Source organism: Vicugna pacos, chromosome 28 (genome assembly GCF_048564905.1).
Source record: "Vicugna pacos chromosome 28, VicPac4, whole genome shotgun sequence".
Classification (NCBI taxonomy): domain Eukaryota; kingdom Metazoa; phylum Chordata; class Mammalia; order Artiodactyla; family Camelidae; genus Vicugna; species Vicugna pacos.
This window is the reverse complement of record NC_133014.1, coordinates 17,946,795-17,970,228: the sequence shown is the minus strand read 5'-3', so window position 1 is coordinate 17,970,228 and position 23,434 is coordinate 17,946,795. Positions and strand designations below refer to the sequence as shown.

At 39.7% G+C, this 23,434-nt stretch overlaps 1 protein-coding gene and 1 non-coding gene across 7 annotated transcripts in view; both read right to left on the bottom strand.

Moving 5' to 3' along the window:
• Window positions 1-4,636: 4,636 nt before the first annotated feature.
• Window positions 4,637-23,434, bottom strand: part of GCFC2 (GC-rich sequence DNA-binding factor 2) — a 49,863-nt gene continuing 31,065 nt past the window's right edge. For 2 of the 6 annotated variants that reach the window (XM_072951565.1, XM_006203783.4), the window contains exons 11-17: window positions 23,157-23,307; window positions 18,717-18,838; window positions 13,967-14,043; window positions 12,502-12,568; window positions 10,555-10,701; window positions 7,423-7,547; window positions 4,637-6,266 (exon numbers count right to left, since the gene is read on the bottom strand). In XM_072951565.1, coding sequence (XP_072807666.1) covers window positions 6,149-6,266; window positions 7,423-7,547; window positions 10,555-10,701; window positions 12,502-12,568; window positions 13,967-14,043; window positions 18,717-18,838; window positions 23,157-23,307 — 807 coding nt within the window. In that variant the 3' untranslated portion in view covers window positions 4,637-6,148. Of the gene's footprint in view, window positions 6,267-7,421; window positions 7,548-10,554; window positions 10,702-12,501; window positions 12,569-13,966; window positions 14,044-14,360; window positions 14,515-18,716; window positions 18,839-23,156; window positions 23,308-23,434 lie in introns of those variants that run through there. The other 4 variants (XM_072951566.1, XR_012065250.1, XR_012065249.1 and 1 more) reach the window with 4 other exon arrangements.
• On the bottom strand, window positions 14,977-15,082 carry LOC116285946 (U6 spliceosomal RNA). Its single transcript, XR_004195712.1, has one exon. It is a non-coding gene; the product is annotated as a U6 spliceosomal RNA (small nuclear RNA).

The window sequence follows — 23,434 nt, the reverse complement described above, 5'->3', positions numbered from 1 at the left end:
AATGCAGATATTGTTTCTTTTCATTGTGTCCGTAAGTACCATAGATATTTTTTTTCCACTGTTTTCTTTTTGCTCGTCTGATTAGGTATCGTTGATTCTTCTGCACGGTTGAGTTTGCTTGGGAAGCTCTCTATCGAGTTCTTCAGTCATTGTATTTTTCAGTTCCAGGTTGGTTGGTTTGTTTTTTCCTTTTAGTTTTGTTTTTGGATGGTTTCTATTTTTGTTGAATTTGTTTTTTCATGCATTGTTTTCCTAATTTCCTTTAGTTGTGTGTTCTTGTAGCTCACTAAATTTCTTTAAGAGGATTATTCTGATTTCTTTTCCTGACAATTTATAGCTCTCCATTTCTTTAGGGTCAGTTACTAAGAACTTTATTAGTTTCCTTTGGTGCTGTCATGCTTATTGGTTATTTGTGATCCTCTGTTCCTTACATTTTATCGGTGCATTTGAGTTAGCAGTCTCCTCTTCCAGACTTCATAGGTTTGCCTTGGCAGTCAGCTCATTTTGGCTTTTGGACCTGTCAACTGGTAATATCTTAGGGCATGTGCGTCTTGCTATCAGGGTCTATTTTGGGGCGAGACCACAGCCTGAGATCTGAGATTTGGGGAATGTCACTGGCTGAGAACAAGTGAAAGGACATCTGGCTTGGTTCCCTGCCCATGCGAGGCCGTACAGGTTCTCCAGTTGGGGCTACTATATGGTCAGGACTAGGTACTATATTCAGCAGTTAGCTTACCTGACCAGGTAGGTCCGAGGTCCTATACAGCTTATTGTTTGGGGACCTGAATCGGGTAAGACAGTACGCTGAATTCCTTGGCTAGATGGGGCCACTACTTCTGCAGACAGGGAAATGATGACCTGGATCTGTGTTCAAGTGCCACTGTAAGCAGAGCTGCTAGATGGGTGGATGGGCTGTGCAGCTTCCCAAGTGCTCTGCTTAGGTTCACTGGCTGGGTGGACAAAGCTACAAATTAATTTTCTTGTCAGGCAGAGTGGAAGAATCAGATCCAAGGTTGGTAAGGATCTTCATGGTCTAGACTCAGGCCAATCCCTGCCCCAAGTTCCCTGGCCATATGAGGTCACTGGCTTTGCAGATGATCAGCTGTGCCTGCCAGTCTGTTGGATTGCTGCTGGGCCAGTTTTCCAGTTGTTTTAGCCAAGATTTCTGGTTGGGAGGGACTGGGAGCTACACTCAGCAGAGGGCAAAGCTATGAATTACCTCCTTGCCTGGGCAGGAAAAGGGAACCAACTCCAAGTCTAGAAAAGCTATGTTTGTGGTCTTGACTCAAGCCAACTCTCACCCCAAGTTCCCTGGCTGACTGGTGTCACTGGCTTTGCTCTGTGGATGACCAGCTCTGCCTACTGCTCTGTCTGCTGGAGCATTGCTTGGTTATACAGCTTTCCAAGTGTTCCAACCATGCTTTCCCTGTAAAGTGAGACCAGAGTGGAACTCCCAAGAAGTGACCAATGCTGAGGGAGCTGGATGTCCATCTTGGGCTCTTTTTTCTCACTGGAGTAACTGTAGGCTCAGTGGCTCCAGTGGTTGACAATGTCCCCTGAAAATTTAAAATGTACCTCACCTTCCCACACACAAAAAGTCCCACAATGCCTCTGAGTTCACAGTGGTGCCCCAGGGTATCTCAGATTAGGTTGGGAACTGTGGGTCTATAGGCATTTAATTCTGTCATGCAACCATACAAGAAAATACTCAGAATAGTCAACCTTAATGCTCTTTTAACATTTTGTAAGATGCCTGTAAAATCTGTGTTAAAAAAAAAAACAAACCAATGACTGGACTAACTCCATGAAATCTGAGTACTTAAGAGAGTATTATCAACGTAAATGTATTTGCCATAAAGAATCTTCCTGGGACATTTCTGGTTAGCGGATCATACTGAAATATCCAGGGCAGTTTTTCTAAGGCACTGTTCTTGATGGGAACTTGTTGGGTTTGGGCAGAAAAGGGCTGAGAACTACTGGTCTAATGGACTGTGTGTGTTAAAAGCAAAGACGTCTGCGATATCCCTATTAGTTTTCCTCTGTTAACATCCACCGATGACCTTCAAAAACAGTATCAAGAAGGGCAGTCAGTGTGGTCTTCAGTGGTGATCAGCCCATTGGTAATACTATCAGAGACAGTTCACTATTCCAGACACTTGTCTGCCTTAAAAGGCATTTTAAAAAGCTGATGCATAATTAATGTACAATACACAGATACTGGGTTTTGTTTCTAACAACTGAATATACCCATGTACCCACTGTACAAATCAAGACAGAACATTTCCATCACCACCAAAAGTTTTTTTTTTTCATTCTTTGATCATTTTAGATGTCTGTTCTTGTATTTAATACATCCTGAATCATAAAGTATGTATTCTTTCCTAACTTTTCATTTAATGATGCTTTTGAAGTTTACTTACTGTACACAGTTTATTTCTAATGCTGTTTTCCATTTATGAATCTACCATTTATCCATTTTGATTATAGTCTTGGGCTATTATATTATCAGTAAGGCTCCTATCAACAGTCTCGTATAATCTTTTCTTGTGAATGTATTTTTATTTTCTTGGGCAGATACCTAGGAGTGGTATTGCTGAGTTGTATGGTAAGTAAATGTTTAACTTTAGTAAGAAACTGATGAACAGTTTCCCAAAGTGGTTTCATTTTACACTTCCCTCAGCAACCTAGGGATGTTCGAATGGCTTCATATTCTAGGCAGCATTTATTGATGTTAGTCTTTTTCAGTCATTCTAGTGGATGTGAAATGGTATCATTATGGTTTTAATTTGTACTTCCCAGTGGACTGAAGATGCAGAATACCAAAAAATCTTTACCTATTCCAAGACCAAAGATAGTGTTTTTTTCCCTACAAGCTTTCATTTCTGGGTTTTACATTTAGATCTGTGATTCATGTGGGTATATTAAATAAGGGTCAAGTTCATTTTATTTCATATATTTAGTTGTTCTACCAATACTGTTATACTCTCCTTTTCCCACTGTATTAACTTGGCACTGTGGTCAAAAATTGAGCGTATACGTGTAAGTCTGTAACAACTCTTGATTCTGTTCCATTGATGTATTAATTTATTCTCATCGTAATACCACAGTCTTGCTTACTGTAGCTTTATAGTAAGTCTTGAAATCAGATAAAGCAAGTCTTCCAACTTGGTCTTATGTTTCAAGATTAGCTTGGCTATTTTAAGGTCTCTGTACTTTCACATAAATTTTAATTTTAATGTATTTTAATCAGCCAGTTTTTTTTTTTTAAGCCTGACAGCATTTTGATAGGGGTTGGATAACTATTAGTCAGTATAGGAGGAAGATACCGTGAACAAAAATTGAGTTTTCCAATTCACGAGCATGATACATGTATACTTTCATTTAAGTTCCTAATTTTTTTCTCAGCAATTTTTGTATTCCTCAGTGCAAAGGTCTTGGGTGTCTTTCTATACATTTGTTCTTAGGTGTTTGATGTTTTTCGTTGCTACTGAAGTTACTGTTTTTAAAATTCAAGTTTCCAGTTAGACCACCAGCATACCCCTGGGCTCTTGATTTCTGTAAGATCTTGCTAACTTCACTTATTCTGGTTGAAATTTTTTTCTTTTGTAGAATACATAAGGCTTTTTTATGGAAACAATCTTATCATTTGTGAATAATGACTCTTACCTCTTGAGTGAGTTTTAATCTTCATGCCTTGATTGGTGAGGGCAGACATCTTTGCTTTAATACTTCACCATTATTTATGATGTTAAGTGTGGATGTTCTTTTGCAGGTGCTCTTTATGAGGAATTTATATTCCTGTTTTTATACTGTAAGAAGGAATCACTGGGTTGATCATGTGGTTTTCTTCTTTTACTCTGTTCATGGTTTATTTTTAATGTTAAACCAACCTTGCCTTTCTGGAATAAACCCTATTTGATCATGATGTATTACTATCCTTTTATATATCACTGGGTTCAGTTTGTTTTAAGGACTTTATTTCTATATTCATGAGGAATATTGGTCTGCTATTTTCTTCTGTTGTAATATCTTTTTCAGGTTTCATATCATACATGGTATTTCTTAAGAATCATCTATATAAATATTTTGTTCACAGGCCTAAGAAATCCAAAATGACTCAGTTTTTTCTTAGGTATGTTTTCATGGCCATTGAAATGTTCCTAATAGCCATATGAAAAAAGTTAAAAAAAAATCATCTGTCTGATTCTGTAAAAATTTTACATTCTTTAAGTAAACAAAAAGCTGAAAAAACCCGGGGAAAGAACTGAGATGTGAGATGAGTTGCTAACTCAAAGGTGTGTTTTTGCTAGTTGCGTTTCTCTTCTTCATTCCATCCATTTCACAGAAATAGGAAAACAGGGGGGAATAAAAAATAATTCTGCACTGAGGATTAGGCAAGCTTAAAAAATGTTTTTGAATAACCTCAATTATAGTATATGATGGATAAATATCTTGAGATTCAAACTCCAAGCATGATGAAATTTAGTTAAAAACTAGTGGGCATTTTTATCAATTTGTAGTTTTAAAGCGGTTCTAATATTTTCCATTCTACAAAAAGCAAGAGAAATCTCTCTGTCAAAGTTAAAAATGTAAAGGACCATGTAACACACCTTTAATTAGAAATGCAGAAGTCAGGGAAATTTCAAATGTATACTTTAATAGTAAAAAAAATTACAAATTTTATACACAATAAAGCATCTGCCGTTTATATAAAAAGCTGTATGTGTATACACACACATATAAGAAGAGAAAAGATCTGAAAGGGTAACAAAATGAAAATAGCAGTTACTTCTGGGAACAATAATTGTTTAAGAATGTTAAAACCTTTTTAGCAATGGCTTGACTCTTCTATATGAGAATTTATTGTGTAATTTATGGAACTAAAGTAAACTTTAAAAAAACGTTCATACCAGTGAATTATGAGTCTTCACTGCAGTAGAAATTACATGCCAGTCTGTTAAAATATATTACATGCAGCTTCAAAACTAGCGGTGATAAGGTTAGAGGCCACATGCTCAAATTCTACAATATAATCAATTTTCCTGATTATTTTCTGGACAATTTACATAATGTCCATTTAGGGTTGCGCTCAACTTACTTAAACAGATTCAAGAAAAATTAGTAAACTCACTTTGAAAAATGTTTTGAAAAATGTTCTCAATTTCTATTTGATTCAATGACTGTCCCTCAGACTTTCTAAATTACTAAATCTTTTATCAGAAAATGAATCATACGGTCTGAATATTTAAAATACTTGTTTCCTATCTAAGCCTACCACCAATGACAAAAAAAAAATAACAAAAAGGAGTAATAACTATCTGTAACATCCAAACACTTAGTACACCAAAAACATACACAAATTTAAAGAAAACAGCAAACGGAAAACTGTAACATATCACAGGCAAAACATGATTATCCTTAAAATATACAGCTCTTATAAGTCTGTGAGAAAAATATTAATAGATATTTCAAAAAGAATTACAAATGGCCAAAAAACAAGTAGTCACTCTAGTAGTCAAAATAAATAATTAAGATTTTTGCCACCTATTAAGTGCAAATGAGTTAAAAAAACGGTAATACCTATTACTGGTGGAGACTCACTGGCCTCTCTTACCCTTGTGCTGGTGCAATGCACTGGTGCAGGTTTCAGAACAATCTGACAAGCATTAGTCATCACAAGTCTCAATGCCTTAATCAGTAAATACTTAATAATTCATTCCAACTAAGATTTTCATTTTAACTTACTTGTAAATAGACATAGTTAAAATGAAGAGAATTAATAATGTTTTTATGGTTCAGGACAGAAAACTCACCAAAACCAAAATAGCTATAAGCAAGCTTTCTTCAACTCCTTTCTTAAAGCTGGAAAAGTCACCAGAAGAATCAAGCAAAAATATATTAAACTCTTAATGTTCCTGTGTGCTTAATTCCTGCAAATACCACAAAGGAGGGGCAGGCTTCACGATATCAGAAGGTAGAAGGTGGAGGGAACGGAAGTTCAGAGTCCTGCTTTTTTGTTTTTACAAATCCTCCCCACTCTGTTACTAAGAATAAAGAAGAGGCGACAGCTTTTTTACCCCCCTCCAAGCAAAAGAGCCGAGTGTGACTATATTAACATCTCATTTCAGTACCTTCATATGAAGTCTCCTCAAACTTCTTTAATTACTGATTTTAGATGGTCTAGGTTATGTTCTTCTATGAAGGATTCTGCTTGATTCAAAGCTTTTATTTTCACTAGAATAAGAGTTATTTCCTTGACTTCATCCCTGAAAAAAACCAAAACAAAAAGCATTTTCCCTCATAGAAATGCAATGTATAAGGGCACAGTGAATCATCAGTTGTTAATCTGAAACAGAAACTTTACCTTATACCAGTATCTAAAATAGCATCAACTGTTAAGATGCTACCTCCTCCACATAACCATGAGGTTCAAATACAGACCATTAGTGGATGTATTCTGGTAAATTTTAATGTGAATGACTGAAAAAGCAGAAAAGCGAAGAGCAATCTGTCATAGAAATCTGAGTTGTGGTATGGTGCTACCAGCTCACATGGGCTATCACAGTGGGAGTATTTATCCCACAGATATCATCAAAAGCTACAAATTTGAGGTTTTAAGGTTTTTTTCTTTTGGAGAGGTGGTTTACCAGAACACCACTGTGCTTAAGTCCCTAAACATCTAGCGCTGTGAATGAGACACCCAAAACGAAGATCTAGCTACTGCTGGGTGAACGCCAGGCTGCAGATCTGTACTTAAACAAGTGTTGAGATTTTGAAATGGCCAGGAAAAATAAAGAGACATTAAAAACATACTTATTAAGAGGCTTTCAAAAATGAATATATGTATATTCATGTATGACTGAAGCTTTGTGCTGTACAGCAGAAACTGACACACTGTAAACTGACTGTACCTCAGTGAAAAAATAAAGAGGCTTTCGATTTACAGTTTTAATTCTAAACTGCCCTGTGATACGGTGTTCTGGAAGTGCTTATTCTGGAAGAGATTTACATTTAAAAATACGAACTAATGCATGAGGTAGTCTAAAATATTGAGCGATTTCACAGGTCACACATAAAAATATCTAACTCTACCATGATAGTCTCAACAGATTTTTGCCAGTCTTTTTTATTTTTTTATTTTTTAATTGAAGTATAGTCAGTTTACAATGTTGTATCAATTTCTGGTGCACAGCATACATATACATACACATATTTGTTTTCATATTCTTTTTCATTATAGGCTACTATAAGATACTGAATATAGTTCCCTGTGCTGTACAGTATAAACTTGTTTATCTATCTTAGTAGTTAGTATCTGCAAATCAACAGATTTTTCAGAAGTAAAAATCTTTCTAAAAATTGTTGGGAATACACTAGAACCCTCAACTGTGCTTATGAAGGTACAAATAAAATATGTGTTACCTGATTTCACTTCTAGATAATTTCTGTGCCAGCTGCAGTAAAAACTGGATGAAGTTTTCTAGCTGGGGAATAGATGCTCTCATGGTAGAATTTTTGAACCATTCTTCTGGTAAATATGCTGCTATCTGATAATCAAAACACAAGGTTGGTTTTTAATAATGACAGTTATTATCTAAAGACTTTTGCTAACATAATATCATTTAATCTTCAGCACTCATGCAGGCTGTGTATTATTCTTCTGTTTCATAGTTCAAGGTTAAATAAACAGAATTTCCCTCCTTTCAGGGTATTATATTTAAAAAAAAATTTTGATACCCAGAGCTTAAAACAGACTACTTTTTATAAACACGTCCCAGTACTTATAATACTTTTTATACTCTAATTCCTGAGCAATTAAATCGTATAAAACAAAGTAAACACCAGAAATGTGTAGGCACAAAACACTTTTAGTCAGCATACCTACACATCTACATTTGACCCTTGAACAACGCAGGGGGTTAGGGGAGGAACCCACATGCAGCCAAAAACTCGTGTATTAACTCTACAGTCGGCCCCCCGTATTTGCAGTTCTGTTTCCACAGATTCAACCAGCCGTGGACCGTGCAGTACTGTAGTACGTGTTTATCGAAAAAAAATCCTCATGTAAGTGGACCCATGTAGTTCAAACCTGTGTTGTTCAAGAGTCAACTGTAAAAAAATAGGTAGATTTGGTATTATTTTACAACAGGAAACTGGGTAATCTCATGTATAATCCACAAAAAAAAAATTAGTTAAGAAATCAAGAAGTTGATTCTAAGATTCACTGAATAAAAAAATTCATTATGGTTTTGATTTCTTTCTAATTTAAAACACTGGTTTAAATATTGACAGCAGCATAAAAAGCCAATGTATGTGTACTCATTTTTTTCTTCTGGGGAAAAAAAAAACCCAACACAACACAATGATGCTAAAGGTAATACATGATTTGGGGAAAAGTTCTGGTAAAAAACAGAAAAATTTTGACAAAATAGAAAAGAAAAACTTCCTCATAGCAGAAGGAAGAATTTTAAAGAAAGGAGAGAGAATGGGAGGAATGAAAAGTCTTAGATCATACTGTTCAAAGAAATTCTTGGATAAACAGGTTATGCTATAGTTGATCCGTACTTCTAGAAAGTAGAAAGTTGCACCACATATATATTACAAAACATGTCAAATCAAAGTTCTGGAATGCACTCTTTCTAAAATAAATCTGATTGGTCAACACTGAAAACAGACTTCAGGAAAAAGATTTGTCCTTTTTCTTAATCACCTTTTTCAATTATCCAGAAAAAAAATACAGACACACTGATTGCCTAAGGCAGAAAGACCTGAAAGCTTTGTTATGCAAACTGTATCTTTTTAAAGTTTCAAAACCAGCCTTCATTGGCTTGGCATTCAGTGTCATTTGCACTTGCTTTCCCCTTGTTTTGTCACAAGTCTCAATAAAATTCTGAAAAAACTATCTAGCTTTGCTGTGAATGACGCTGGGACTTAGAGCCGCATCGTCTTCACCTGGTTTTCTAGCCACAAGCTGTGGACAGAATGTCATATATCCTCTTCCTTACTTCCCCACAGTAGAGCCTCGTGGTCAAAAGGGGCTAAGCTGAACCCGAAACACACGTAGGATGGATGATGATTTAATTTTTTGGTAGATAATATAGTTTAAAACTACATGATATGAAAACCATAGCTAGAAAAATGACAGTCGTCTAGGAACTGCCATCTAACATTATATCTATATTTTAAAAATTTATATTACAATGTAAGTATTATCCCACATTCTTAAAAACTTTTCCACATGACTTTCATCTTATGCATAGATGATGTTTTTAGATATTTAGGTTGTTCCCAACTGTCTATTATAAATGATGCTGTAATAATATTCTTTGTACTTAACATTCTTATGTCCATCTGGTTTTTTAACCTAGGGTAATTTCCTAGAAGTAAACTTGCTAAGTAAAAGGGTATGAACTTTAAAGGTTTCGTATCAGTCATGCCAGAACAGTCCCCGGAGGTGCATTCCTCCTTCCACAATGCAGAAACTGCTTCCCAGGATTGCTGCACCACACGTTCTAGACGCACGGTGTCCCCGGAACGAGGGGCTGTTGTCTCCCTGTGCTTATGACAATCCTGGGAATTGTAATAAATGTAACAGCAAAAAAATTTGGCAGCACAACAGGTACAATAATATCCTTAACTGTATTATTTACAATTCTCAGATTAGTATTGGTAAGCTTCTCCACATGCTTAGACGTTATTTTTGCATTTTTTTTTGCTGAATTGCCTGTTGCATGTCTTTTGGTCATTTTCAGTCAGAATATCCGAATTGTTCACTGATTTGTAAAGAGCTTTCTAAAAATGTGGGTATTAATCCTCATTATGCATTATAACTTTTTTCTTCATTTTTCAATTTCCTTTCTTTTTAAATTTTTACTATAGAAAATTTCAAACATAAGCAACAGCAGAAAGAATAAGTGTAGTGAGACGAATGAACCTAACTTCCAGTTTTAATAATAATCAAATAGTCCTGATACCTTTCTGGTTAATGCTTTTCGGCTGACTAAAGTCTTGTATTTTTGTCAAATCTATTACTTTTTCTCATCATTTCTTTTTTCTATTTGTGTTTAAGATCAGAAAGGACTCCCTTAACATCAGATATAGTCATTTATTTTCTGAGTACAATACTTCGTAGTGTTTTTAAAAACATTTTATTTTATTTTTTTTTTGTTTTGTTTTGTTCATTTATTTACTTATTTATGTTAATGGAGGTACTGGGGATTGAACCCAGGACCTCTTCTTGCCTGCTAAGCACATGCTCTACTGCTGAACTATATCCTTCCTCCCTTCATAGTTTTTTTATGCTTAATTCTTTTTAAAAAAACTTTTTTTATACTTAATTCTTTGCTTCATCTGAAATTTATACTGGTATTTAGTGAGAGGTGAGGATCTAACATTCATTTTGTAAATACTGGGTTGCTTCTGGGTTTCTTGTCTGGTAATGACTGTTTGTTATTATGTGGGTACCACAAACTTTTAATTTCTTTGCCACAAAATTGATTTTAACAACTAAATTTTAAAAACGGTAAAATTAGAATCAGTTTCTACACAACTTACCTGGCTGCACTTTTTAACAACCTCTGGCCCAGGTGTGGCATTAAGAAGAGCTGTAACGAGGTAACGGTTCAGCAGCTTCCCTAGTCCTAGCTCCCGCAAAGTGCCTTCTGAGAGGAGTCCGTTCCAAAGAAGAACATTGTGGAAGAGCTAAAATAAAGTAAAATGTCAAGTGACTGTGTGCCTTTTCTCCAAAAGAAAGCTGCAACAGTCTCCAACAAACAGGAAAAGTTGGTCAAACTCTTCTGAACTCTCACTACAATTAGCGCTGTTGGAACTGTCAATTTTAGAATCAACAAAGCATTCTCAATCAACACATGATTCTTTCCAACCCCCATGGATTTGCTCATCCCATTTTCAGTTTTTAGGAACACCGCTCAAAATCCATTTCAAACAGCCTTGCTGGAGCCTGTCCAAACCAGTAACCTTCCTCCTCCGTCCATGCTCTCCTGGAGTCGGGGGCTGCAAGGCTGCAGGGCCCCAGGATTCATATAGGACTGCGGCTACAGCCAGGGTCACGGTTACCACTGTGCGCCCCGGAGAGACCAGGCAAACCCGAAAACCCAGTGCTCTGGTACAGAAAACAAGATTAGTAATAATGTTGAGGCTGGAGATGCCCTGGGTAAAATACTTTTAAGAAATTCTAATAAAATTAGTGTGGGTGGCATTCCCCTCCTCTAAATCCAGACCCCTCTGTGAACTTCATGGTTAGCTCCCACTTTCTTTACAGTCCTGCACGTATCGCCTCCGGCGCTAAACGACATGCAGCCGCGCTAACGTGCAGTGTTTTCACACTTCGTGCCACTGTCATCATGCTTCCTCTTCCTGAGAAGCCTCTTCCTGACTCAACCGTAGGACAAACACTGATTCACCCGATCGGAACTATTACTGCTGAGGTCGCCCGTGGCCTGCTAATTGTCAAATCCAGTAAACGCTGTTAAGTCTTTCTCCTAATTCTCTTCAGCAGCATTAACACTCTGCCTTCGTTCTTGAAAGTGCTTTGCTTCGTGTCTCTGATGCCACTCTCCTGTGACCATTCTTAGTTTCCCAATTCATCCTGAGCCTTTTCTGAAGACTCCACTTTCTCTGCCCACCTCTTACGCCAGCATTTCCCAAGGGTATATCCTCAGCCTTCTTGTCATGCTTCACCCAGTCTCCCCAGAGGTTGTCATTCATGACCATGCCTCCGAATACTGCCCATTACGTGGCTGACTCCCCAATCTCCAGCTAAGATTTGTCCCCCTGCAATTCACATTCAACTATCCAACTGGCTCCAAGACTTCTATTCCTGTATTTGTCCATAGGTATCTTAGATTCACTATGTCCAAAACAGATCTTATCTTTCCTCCCAAACCTTTACGTCTTCCTGCAACCCCTCCGATGCCCTCAAAGAATGTCATCAGAAGTTGCCAGGCTGCCAAAGTCAGGAACTTGGCTAGCATCCTACATTCTTCACACGTGATTAATTCGTCATCAGGTTCTTTCAATTCTTCGTCCTAAATACCTTTTGAATCCAGCTTCTCGTTACCATCCCTATTGCCACTGACCTAGCAATGACTTCATCCTTTATCATCTAGACCACGGGTCAGACAACTGTGACTTGTCAGTTAAATCCAGCTCACTGCCTGTTTCTTTAGAGCTGGTGAACTAAGAATGGTTTTTATACTTCTAAATGATTGGGGAAAAAAAGGGACATTTTGTGACATATGCAAAGTGCGACATTCATACTTCAGCGTCTGTAAGTTTTACTGAATCACAGACACGCTCATTTGTCTACACAGTTTTGCACCACCGCGGCAGAGTCGAACAGTCCAGCGTTTATATTGACCTGCAAAGCCTAGAATATTTACCATTTGGTCCTTTATAGAAGAATTTTGCTGATCTCCACTCTACAGTAAACTTGACATAAAAGAACAAATTTTGTTTTTATTTTTGCAGTTTTCTGCTTACCTTTAGGCCTGACCAGAATTGTCTTTCTTGGAACTTTGAATGTGGTGATGCTCTGTTCTCTACAGCACTAATTTGAAGTAAAAGAAAGAGAAAGGAGTAAATGAAAATGACTGTTCATCTTTCAGAAACAGAGTTTAAAAAATAGTGGTTTTGTTTTTTTGAGACCAACCAAACTAAACCTTAACAATATAAATGGAGGTGCTCTGACGATATCTACTGAAATTACCAGTGCGCGCACACGCTGACTCAGCAGATCCCTGGGAAGGCTTTCTGTAGATACATCTGCACATGCGCAGAACAGTACGCCCATAAAACCATTCACAGCACTGTTAGTGACGGTTTACCACTACATGCTCATCAGTCAACAGTACGTCTGTATGATGGCGTATTACGCAGCTTGAAGAGGAATGAGGGAACTACTTATGTGATGACATAAAACGATCTCAGAGACGAACTAAGTCAAAAAGCAAGGTGCACAACAATGCTTATGACTGTTCGCGATCTACTTACTTTGCTATAAAAAGGAAGGAAAAAGATTAATTCTAAATTTTATTTATAACTTTAATTCTAATTGGATAGAGGAGTTCTGAAAAGGTGAAAAGGTTTACTAACAGTATTACTGCAAGCATGTGTCTGTATAGAGGACGACGGGCAGAAACTGGGTTGATGGAGGTCAGGAATGGGAGGGAATAAGATTTTCCATTTTAAATACAAATAAAAATTTAAAAACACACATTCATATGTGAACTGATTAGTTATCTAAAACATTACAAACCCTAATGGAGAATTTTTACATGCACACGTCTCTTCAGGATTCAAATTAACCAGAAAGCTTAGAAGTCCCTTTCTTTTCTCTGCACAAAGCTCTTCCGCCCTGTGAGTGCTCACTCTGTGTAGCTGCAGTTCAAGACCCATTTCTGCAACTGGTGCTTTCTTAGCCAATGTACGAATTGCATCAAATACTGCTTGTTTTATCCCTTAAAGTAAATACAGAATTTGCAGATGCAGTTCTGGCCCCTCAGTGATGTCCAGGCCTTAGGCTGTGCTTTCTGTGTCAAGCACTGTTCTGAGCATTCTCTTCATCTCCACAATGTCCTGTGACACAGGCATTACTTTAATGCCCCACTTTCTACACAAGGACACCGATGCACAGACGGGCCCAAGGTCAAACATCTAGTAATGGTGAATCTGGGCTCCAGAATCTAACCACTCTGCTATGTCAACTGTCTTGTTCTTAAGAATAATATTAAGTCACAAAAACATCGCCCAAAACCTATGTCAATGTGCCATGGATCATACTTGGCATATAAAAGGTGACTGAAAAATATTTGTTGAAATCTCAATTAGCATCTTAATAGGTATGTGTGTTTTGAAAACACTTAACATGCTTAGTTTCTTCTACTGCACTCTCATCTGTAATACATGATTAACCATTTCATACAATCTAGAAATTAGCCACCCTTACCTCTTTGGATACAGAGGAATAAAAACATCATCTTCTATTGACTTCTTCATTCTTGAACCAATGGATTTAAGTATATCCTATTTAAAAAAAAAATTTAAAACCATCAGTGATAGTCATAGGTAGAAAGAAATACATTTACCAAAAGAAGCAATTCTAACAGAACAGTGCAAGTTTGTACACACTCAGACTCAGGTGTTAACATAACTATCAGTTAGGTACAGGAGAACTTCATCCGCCCGTGCTGCTATGTGCTGCAGCAGCTGGCGCCTTTTCACTGCAGCGTGGTGCTCTGTTGCATGATGGAACATGTGTTTAGATGGTCTCCAGTTTCGGGCCTGTTATGGATTATGTTACTATAAAAGTTCTTGCACAACAGGTCAATGCATGGATGTACCTCTCCAGTGGGCATGTGCAGAAATGGAGCTGCTGGAATACAGGCCGTATCTGCATGTTCAGCTTTGTACAGACTGCCAAGCTGCCTTCTGAAATACCGGTGTCCCATTCCTGCTCCCACTAGCCATGTATGAGAAATTCTGTTTCCTTACAACCTTACAGAAACAGGGTGGTTTTTGTTAGTTTTGTTTTTAATGCTTGCAATGCTGGTGTGTATGTAGTCACTTTTTATTCTGTTTTAATTTTGTTTTTCCTGTTGAGTAATGTAATGTGCATCCTCTGGTATTTGGACAGGCTCCTTTGCAAAGTACCTAAATAAGCTGTTTGTCTACACGTTTTTTTTTTTTTTTAATTTAAATTAAGTTCTGACTCTTACTGATCTGTAGAAGCCTTTTATATACTCTATGAGTCCTTCACTGCTTTGTCAATGTCCTTTGACACAGTATATTCACTTTGGCAAATTCATTTTGTTGTTTGTATCTCAAAAACTGAAAATAACCAAAATACTGAATCATGGGGACTTTTAAGGATCTTGTGTTCTTATTTTATTTATTTTTTTATTGATTGAAAAGATTCTTTAACTATGCTTTACAATTTTCAAGTTTCATACACATGATAAAAATACGGACTGCTTCATAAATTTGCATGTCATCCCTTTGCAGGGGCCATGATAAACTTCTCTGTATGCTCCAGTTTTACTATATGTGCTGCCAAAGCAAGCACTGTAAACAGACTTTAAAACAGTTTTAAAAAGGCACTGAAGAGCTTGAGCTGCTAGTTTTCTGCTGCTCTGTATTTCCATGAAGACAAGCTTGGGTGGCGTGGGCAGATGTTGGGGCCCTCGGGAGAACGAGGACAGGTGCTCACCACGGCAAGAGCAGCTTTACTCTTGTGTGTGTATGTTTGTGTATAGGGTTGTATAAGATTTTATTTGAAAAGGTTCTGTAGATAGAAAAGGAAGTTTGAAAATCACCAATCTATCTAAACATCCATCTGATGTCATTTTCACATTTCCACTAACCAGTCAACCAACCTATTATCTCCTGAGGCTGCCAATAACTTTGGGCAGCTTCTGACTATTGAATTTCAGTTAACAATGAGAAACAAACTTCTCTGTCTTGTGCCTTGCATACCCAGGTCCATGTTTATTTCTTAGGATTGTGCAGAACACATGCAATCTCCTTCCATTGAGAAAGTGAGACAGCTCACTTTCTGCATTTTCTCTTTCCCGTCGCATTTTAGACACTCTCCATTCAATACGCTTAAACTAGAACTAAACGCAATGTACCTAGGGGAGTCCTTCCTGTGAGGAAAGCACACGTAACACTCTTTCTCCAAAGAGCAGACACCTAGCAGGGTGAGCTCCCGTGAGTCTTTCTGCCCCGGAAGTGGCACCACTGACCCACACTGAGTTTACTGCTGATAATCAGCCCCTTGCCATCTTCCCTAGCTGCTTCAAAGCTTTGCACTGGCCTCTTTTATTCACGCAGCTGAATTTCTGAACACAAGGGCAGGATATACACATATTCCATTCACATTCTGTATTTTGAGAGTCAGTCCATTTTCTCAGTATTTGGAAATCCTTTTGAATTCTAATTCTATTATGCTATGGGTCCATGACAGAATTCCTAGCTTTCTGCCACTGAGAAATCTTATTAACACGTATTTTACACCTTCATCCAGTTCAGTAAAAACACTGAACAGGGCAAATCTGAGAAGCTATTTAACACCAGAGGTTTCCCCACAGGCAGCCACAGCCCACAGTCAGTATCCTTTAGGCACCTGACCAGTTTCTCTGTATCTAACTGCACCTTATCTTTCCCCATTCGATCTGTAAGAAAATCATTAACACCTTTAAACACATTACCTACCGTACCTGTACAGCTCTTTATGTACTGGCAAAGGTAACTGAGATGCTGTGAAGAGTACCCTTTGATAAACAACTGTTTGTATCTGGGGACCCATCAAGGGAAGATCACAGCAGCCACTGCTTTCTCACTCTAGGTGTCCATAATCTATCCCTGTAGTCATCTAGTCTAGAACCTTAGCCAGAATCAAAGCTATTCTCCCCATGTTTAGCTTATAGGAGCACTTGCTTTTCACTTTTAACTCAGGACTATGCTGTCTGGTTCTTCTGGAAACTTTCTCATTCTCTTCAATTTCTTAAACATCACTGAGAAAAACAGACTGATCTCACTGGCAGACTGTGTTACTGACCTGGAATAGTATGTAGTACACTGATTCTCAACTGAGAGTAATTCTGCCATGCCTCAAAACATTCTACAATTCCTAGAGATATTTTTGGTTGTCAAGACTGGGAAGTGCTACTGACACCCGGTGGGTAGGGGGAGGCCGGGGGAGCTCGATGCACAGGACAGCCTCCCACAACAAAGAGTCACCTGCTCCAGACGCCAAGGGTGCAAAGCTGAAGAGTCCTGACGTGGTTCCGGTCTCCTACTAACGCGGAGCCCACTGTCAGCATTCACAGCGGGAGGGCTTCCAGAACGAACACTACCAGAACAGAAACTTCAGGAGTGAATCCCTAACACTGCTGCCAAGCCTGCCCCTTCGTGCCCAGTGACCTTTCACAAGTGACTGGCCTCTAGGCCCCAGCTTCATCACCGTAAGGTGCAATTAAAGTCAACACATTTTTACCAGGTGGTGAGGATCACACGGGATAACGTGAGGTGTTTAAAAAATGGCAAAGCGCTATTTACGTTTAGGCTGTAAGTACATAATCCCATGTAGAGAGCAGATACAGGGCTATACAGCTGCTTCCCTGCAGCTCTTACCCACCGATCTCGGTTCTGTGCTTTGTAACAACACAGGACAAGTCTATTCCTCCTTCCAACATAAATTCTATCTCTATGCATATCTTCTTTTAAGCTGAACATCTCTAATTCTTGTATGATTTTCATATCCCATTTGTGTTTTTATCCTGTTGGAGGCGAGTGGAGAATGCCCTTTCTCCATCAGTTGCTATGTGTTCAAATCCTATTCTTCCCTTGAGGTCCCAGCTCAAACCTCCAACAAAAATTCTTTCACTGCAGAAAGTAACTTCTCTGTCCTGCCTCTCTCCTGAAGTTTCACAGCCCTCTATCTGAGCCACTCATGGAGAGGCAATGAGGATGAGCGTGGGCTTTAACCAAGGTTCAAACCCCACTTCTAACTCAAGGTATTGCTGTGAACAAGTTTTCGAGACTCAGATTCTTCATCTGTCAGATGAGGAAGCTGTCACTCACTTTTCACAGGACTGCTGGGACAACGTGGGACGACACAGGAAGAAAACCTGACAGAGCGCTTAGCACACAGCGGGCACCAAGTAAGCGTTCCGTGTCATTCCCACTTACTTCCTATTTGAAATAGCACTTATGTACGTCTTACTTCCTCTAAGACTGCAGATTCTCGAAGGCAGAATCATGCTGGTGTCCCTCCTAGTTCTTACAGCTTCCGTCCTGCGTGACAGCAACTCCAAGTGCTAAAATGTACTGGTGTCCAGAATATGAGTACGATACGACTCCTTGCCTCCAATCACCTTGGTTATTACACTCTGGGTACTCTCCAGTCTCTCTGTTTCCTTAAAGCTCAACCTAAAACTGGCTGATTTATTTAACTGCGTGAGTATAAAATATTATCAACAAACAGAACGATTAAAAAAAAGGGTACTACAGCAAAAGTAAGATTTAACAGATTCTCACCACAGCCTCTAAAAAGTTCCTTCCTCTTTATGTCTTACGTTCAGTGAAACTCAATTCTAAATTACGATAAATGACCAGCTATCTTACCGAACTCTGAATCCTCAATGAGATTACTGCTCTTAACTTTGTAGATTACAAATAACTAGTTAATGTAATGAATGTCAGGCTAATTTTAAAATCATTGTTAAACGATGACACAATCCCATTAGACTTATGCCAAAAGAACAAAGGTGAATTTTTTTTTTTTTGCTTTTAGAAGGAATGATTTGCACTAATGTGTTTATGCCTGTTCATCCCTGCAGGGCCAGTGCATATTTATAGACCTGAAAGAGAGCTGGCTGGGCCAAGAGAACACAAGTCCGACCACTGCACAGAAAGAAAGGGTCAGTGGGAACGAAATAAGCTGGGTCTTACTGCGTGCATGTGCAGCCTTTAGAATGATTCCCGTTCCTGTGAGGATGCTCAGAAATACCAAGGTGTACTCTTTCATCTTACTATTAAGTGGCCAACCCTAGTTCTGGCACATCAGAGAAAATGTATTTTTCCCCAAACAGTTTTCTGATAATTACTCCTTCTGCATCTTCTGTAAATAAAGATTTATAATAAATTATATTGATTTATAAATAAATCAAGAAATTCATAATTATAGAAATTATTACCTGTTTGCCTTTACTAACTTCATTTTCACAAGTGGAATGCTCTTCGAGAATCATTCTGCACTGTGTTATTAAACTTCTCGTCTGTGAGGTTGACAAGGGATCCCAAATGAATTCTACAAAGTCTGAAACAAAAATTTTAAGTGGTGCACAATTTATTTACTAGACTTTTTTGCTTGTCACATATAAACAATCGAGGCCTTCAGCAAACACTACTTCCTTCCTTATGTGGTTTAAAATCCAGGCCAGTGAGTACCGTTGCGTATTTGTATACAACCTCAATTTTCTTGTCCTCTTTTGGCTTTGTTGAATGTGGCTGGCTAAACTGCAACCCTGGTTAAATCACTTTGTCACAGCATCTGTGCCTGCAACCACGCAGCTAAAGCGTGGCTGGAAAGAAAGACACTCTGAAGGGATCACCATCAAACGCCAGTGGGACCAGACTGCAGCCCAGCAGTCCTGTGGTCCCCTGGCCCGCTCCCTTTCCTTCCGGCCTGGACGACTGTCTCCTCCCTCTTCTCAGCTGATGGACTGCTCTTACCTTTTCTTCTCCCCACCCTTGCTCTCAGTCTCGACTGATTAATTCCCAATTTGATGAGAAAAATGGGGTCGACGAGAAGAGAAGCTCCCCAAGCTTCTGGCACAGCACGTGCGCGGCCATCTGCCTCTGCGCCCATGCACGCTAACCTGTCGCCCCTTCCTACCGACAGAGCGCCCACGCTCCGTGTCCGGCCAGCCCTTTATTTCGAAAAAAGGTCCCAATTCCTACGGCTTACTTGAAGACCCTGCCCCTGGAAATTCCACCCTCCCGCTTCGGTATCGCCATCGTTTCTACTGGGTCTCTCCCTCCACTCTACAATTACTTCTCTCATATTAAAAACACTCTCTTGACCCTACTTTCCCCTCCACTGCTGCCGTTTCCTTCCTTCACTTCACAACAAAAATCCTCAAAACAAACTGCTGAAACTTCCTCTCTCCAACTTCCCCCTCCCTTTAACTCCTGGGTTCATTCCAGTTAGGCCTTACATACAGCTTCGTACCTAAACTACTCCTATCAAGGCACAGACAGCCCTCACACTGCAAACCCTAACGGCTGGCTCTAGCCCCTCTGATCTACCAGCAACCCCTGCAGCGTTCTCCTTCCTTGGCTTCCAGGACACTGGTCCTGGCTTCCTGCCTGCTCTCTGGGCCCCTCTGCGGGTTGCTTGTCGCCTCTTCGGCTCCCTAAATGCTGGAGTACCTCAGGACTCAGGTCATTAACCTTCTTGGTTTTTTTGTTTGCTTTTGTTTTGTTTTGATATAAACAAGACTTTTATTAGTGAAGTAAAAACAAAAGCAGTGAAAGAGTACACTCCTGGGAACTGGGCGAGGGCCAGTCCAAGAGGGGAAAACGGCCTATTTTCACATCTATGTTTTCAGCCTTAGCATTTCTAGTCAGTCTTGTGGCTTTGAAGGCCATCTGTGTGCTGACGCATTACAAATGTGCATCCCCTACCACACGTGTCCTGCAGACTCTCACTCCGCAGCTCAGCTGACAGCTGCAGCTGGATGACAGACACCTTCAACCCAGCATGTGTCAAACTGCGCTCCCGATGCACCCCCACCCTAACTGGCTCCCCTCAGTCTTCCACCCCAGGGAACGGCAGCCCCATCCTTCCCGCTGCTCAGCCCGAAGCCATTTAGTCCTGGCTCCCTTCTCTCTCGTTGCGCAGGCAGCTCGTCAGCAAACCCTGCTCGTGCTGCCTCTGACACATACACACAATTCGCCCACTTCTCAGCACCTCCACTTCTGAAACTCAAGCATAAGCTACTGTTACCTGCTGCTCGGATTACTGCAAAAGCTCCCTAACGGGTCTGCCTACAGCTCATTCTCAACACAGCAACAGAGGGACTCTACTGAAATGTCAAGGCAGATCATGCAACTTCTCCCCAACTGCTCCTCTCTCCCACGGTCACTCACAGTGAAAGACAAGGTCCGTGCAAGCGACTGCAGGCCCGCGTGACACAGCCCCTGCCGCCCTGCGGACCTCTTCTCACGCTCCCTCTTGCCCCTCTACTGAAGTTATGGGGCCTATGTGCTGGCTTTCAAACAGAGCAGCTTCTGCCTCAGGGCTTCTGCACTTCTGCTCCTGCTGCCCTGAATGCTATTCCCTTACACACTCGTACGGCCCTCTTCTATGCTTCCTTTTGGAATCTGCTCATTTGCAACTTCATCAGGAAGGTCTTCCCTGGCCAACCGATTTCAAATTGCACTCCTCTTTCATAATCTGTATCCCCTCCCCTTACTTTATTTTTCTCCTTGGCCCTTATAACTAACACACTCTAGGTTTTATTTATTTATCTTTATCATTTGTCGTCTTCACAGAATGCCAGCTCCATGAGGGCAGGGATTATTTTATTCATTGCTGTATGTGCTGAAGTAACAATGGTGCTTGGTCCTTGTAAAATACAACTTAAATAATTTTTAGAACTTTAAATAGACTGAAAGAAATCCCACCCAAGCCAAATGTGAAACAATGATTTCTCAAGCACCTAGAAGGTTAGGCTGGTAATAATCCTGGACATGTTTGGTCAGCTGAGGCCCACTGTGTGCCTAGCATTAACTACAGGAAACACAGCAGAAAGTAAGACCAGGCAGCTGCCTCTGAACAATTCCGTCTAACAGCAAATACAAACACTCAGGTAAGCAACTACAACTCAGGGCACAGGTGCCCCTAAGTATGAATTCAGAGCGCTACGGGAACCCAGAAAGGCACGTGTAACCCAGTTCCTAGAAGTGGTGTCCTGTTCTGAGTTCTGAAAGACGAAGAGGAGTTAGTTAGATAGAAGAGGTAGGGTTAGGAGATTTGTCAAGTGGGTGGAGCACAGAAGATGTAGAGGCCAAGGAGAATACAGCTTAAGTTCAGCAGAGGTGGAGATGAGGGAAGAAGGAATCCAGGTTGGCAAGAGATGGGGCTGGAGAACTACTAAACAAGAGACAACATTATGAAGGGCCTAGAAAGCATGTTAAAGAGTTTATTTAGACTTGATCCTAAAGGCAGTTAAGAAAAATTCAAGTGTTTTAAATGAGGTATGACAGAATCAGACTCACATCTTAGACAGATCATCAAGGTTGTAGTACAGAAAATGGGTGAGAAAAAGGAAAAAGACAAAAGACTTGGCAATTGCTTACATAAGGGGGTAAGAAAGAGGGAGGAGTAGATGACTTGAAGGTTCTGGTCTGAACACATGGGCAGATGGAGGTGCCATTTTTTAGACAAGGAACATAAGCAGAGTAGACGGCAGCAAAGATGACAAGTGTGACAGTGCAAGCGGCGTGGGAGCTGCCTGTTAGACAGCCAGGAAGGCGTACTCAGAGGGCACTCTGATAAGAGATCTGGTGCTCTCAGGAGGTCTGGACTAGTTCTTGCAGCTCTTCTGGATTTAAAACCAAGCAGAGCAGCACTGTGCAAAAGAACTTTCTGTGACGCTGGGGCAGACGTCTCACATCTGCACTATTTAACATGACAGTCACGGGCGATGCACGGCTCTTGAAGAGCTACAACGTAGCTAGCGTGACTGAGAGCTAAATTTTAATTTTACTAATTTGGAACCTGTATTTTAACAGCCACATGTACTTAGCGGCCACTGAGCAGCACAGGTTCAGGCAGCACTAAAGGGGAGTGTGACAGCAGCCAGGGAGCTCGCGAAGAGTCTGACGGGCCCAGGGACGGGACTTACGGGCAACGCACAGCATTAACGTCCCAAAATGCTACTTATTTGAGGGGCCGTTTAATTGTAAGTCAAGTGTTTTGAATTTTCAGGCATTAACAGTGCTTAGTAGTTGAAAGTAGTATCTTTCTGATACACCTCATGTTGGCACTGCAATTACCCTGAGGAAAAAGTCTTTCAAGTTTAGTCAAGTTGGCTGAGAAATGATACAAAGTCGGTTGCTTCATCTTCTAAGAGCTCTGCAACTCTGCTGTCGGCTCCACTCTCAGTGACATGGTGGAACAGAGTCTTACCAGGTACAAGCTCACATAAAACTGGTCTTCAGAGTGAAGCACAAGCATCAACGTGCTTCTGAGAGCCAGTGGCAGCTGCGAGGGAAACGCAGTAATGTTTTTTAAAGAAAGAAGAAACATAAGGGGACCAGTTAAGGGTAAGAGAGAAATACATATAGGAGAGATGAAAGGGTGCCACTAATACATGACTTACGTGTTATAAACGTAACGTTAGTGCCACAAGTGCTAAAGGTCAGAGAGTATGAGGAGTTTGGCAGCCAATCACTTGCACAAACAAGCCTTTTGTGATCTGCTTAAATTATAACATCTGTTGATTTTTACAGCATATAAAAGTTCTTATGTTCAACAACTTTAAAAAAATATGCGACAGTAACAGAAATGACTGATCTTGCACTTTGCCAAAGGACAATTTAATTTTATCAAGATTACAAAACCGTACCTGTAAGTCGAGGAATGACTGTTTTGTTGATGACAGCAGACAAGATTTTCCTATCAGAACTATCTTCCTTCCCTGCATCTTTCATACTGCTCTCCATAAATTCTCCTATAGATGTGAACCATGGCATCTGTTTTAAACCTATGGAATCAAACTTATAAATAAAATTATCCAAGTTATAATTGATTCTTAAACATCAGTTTATTCTTAAATAGTTAACTTTTTCAGTAATCACCAGAGCTTTTCTGAGGATCAAAGGAGAATAACCCCACGTTCTAACC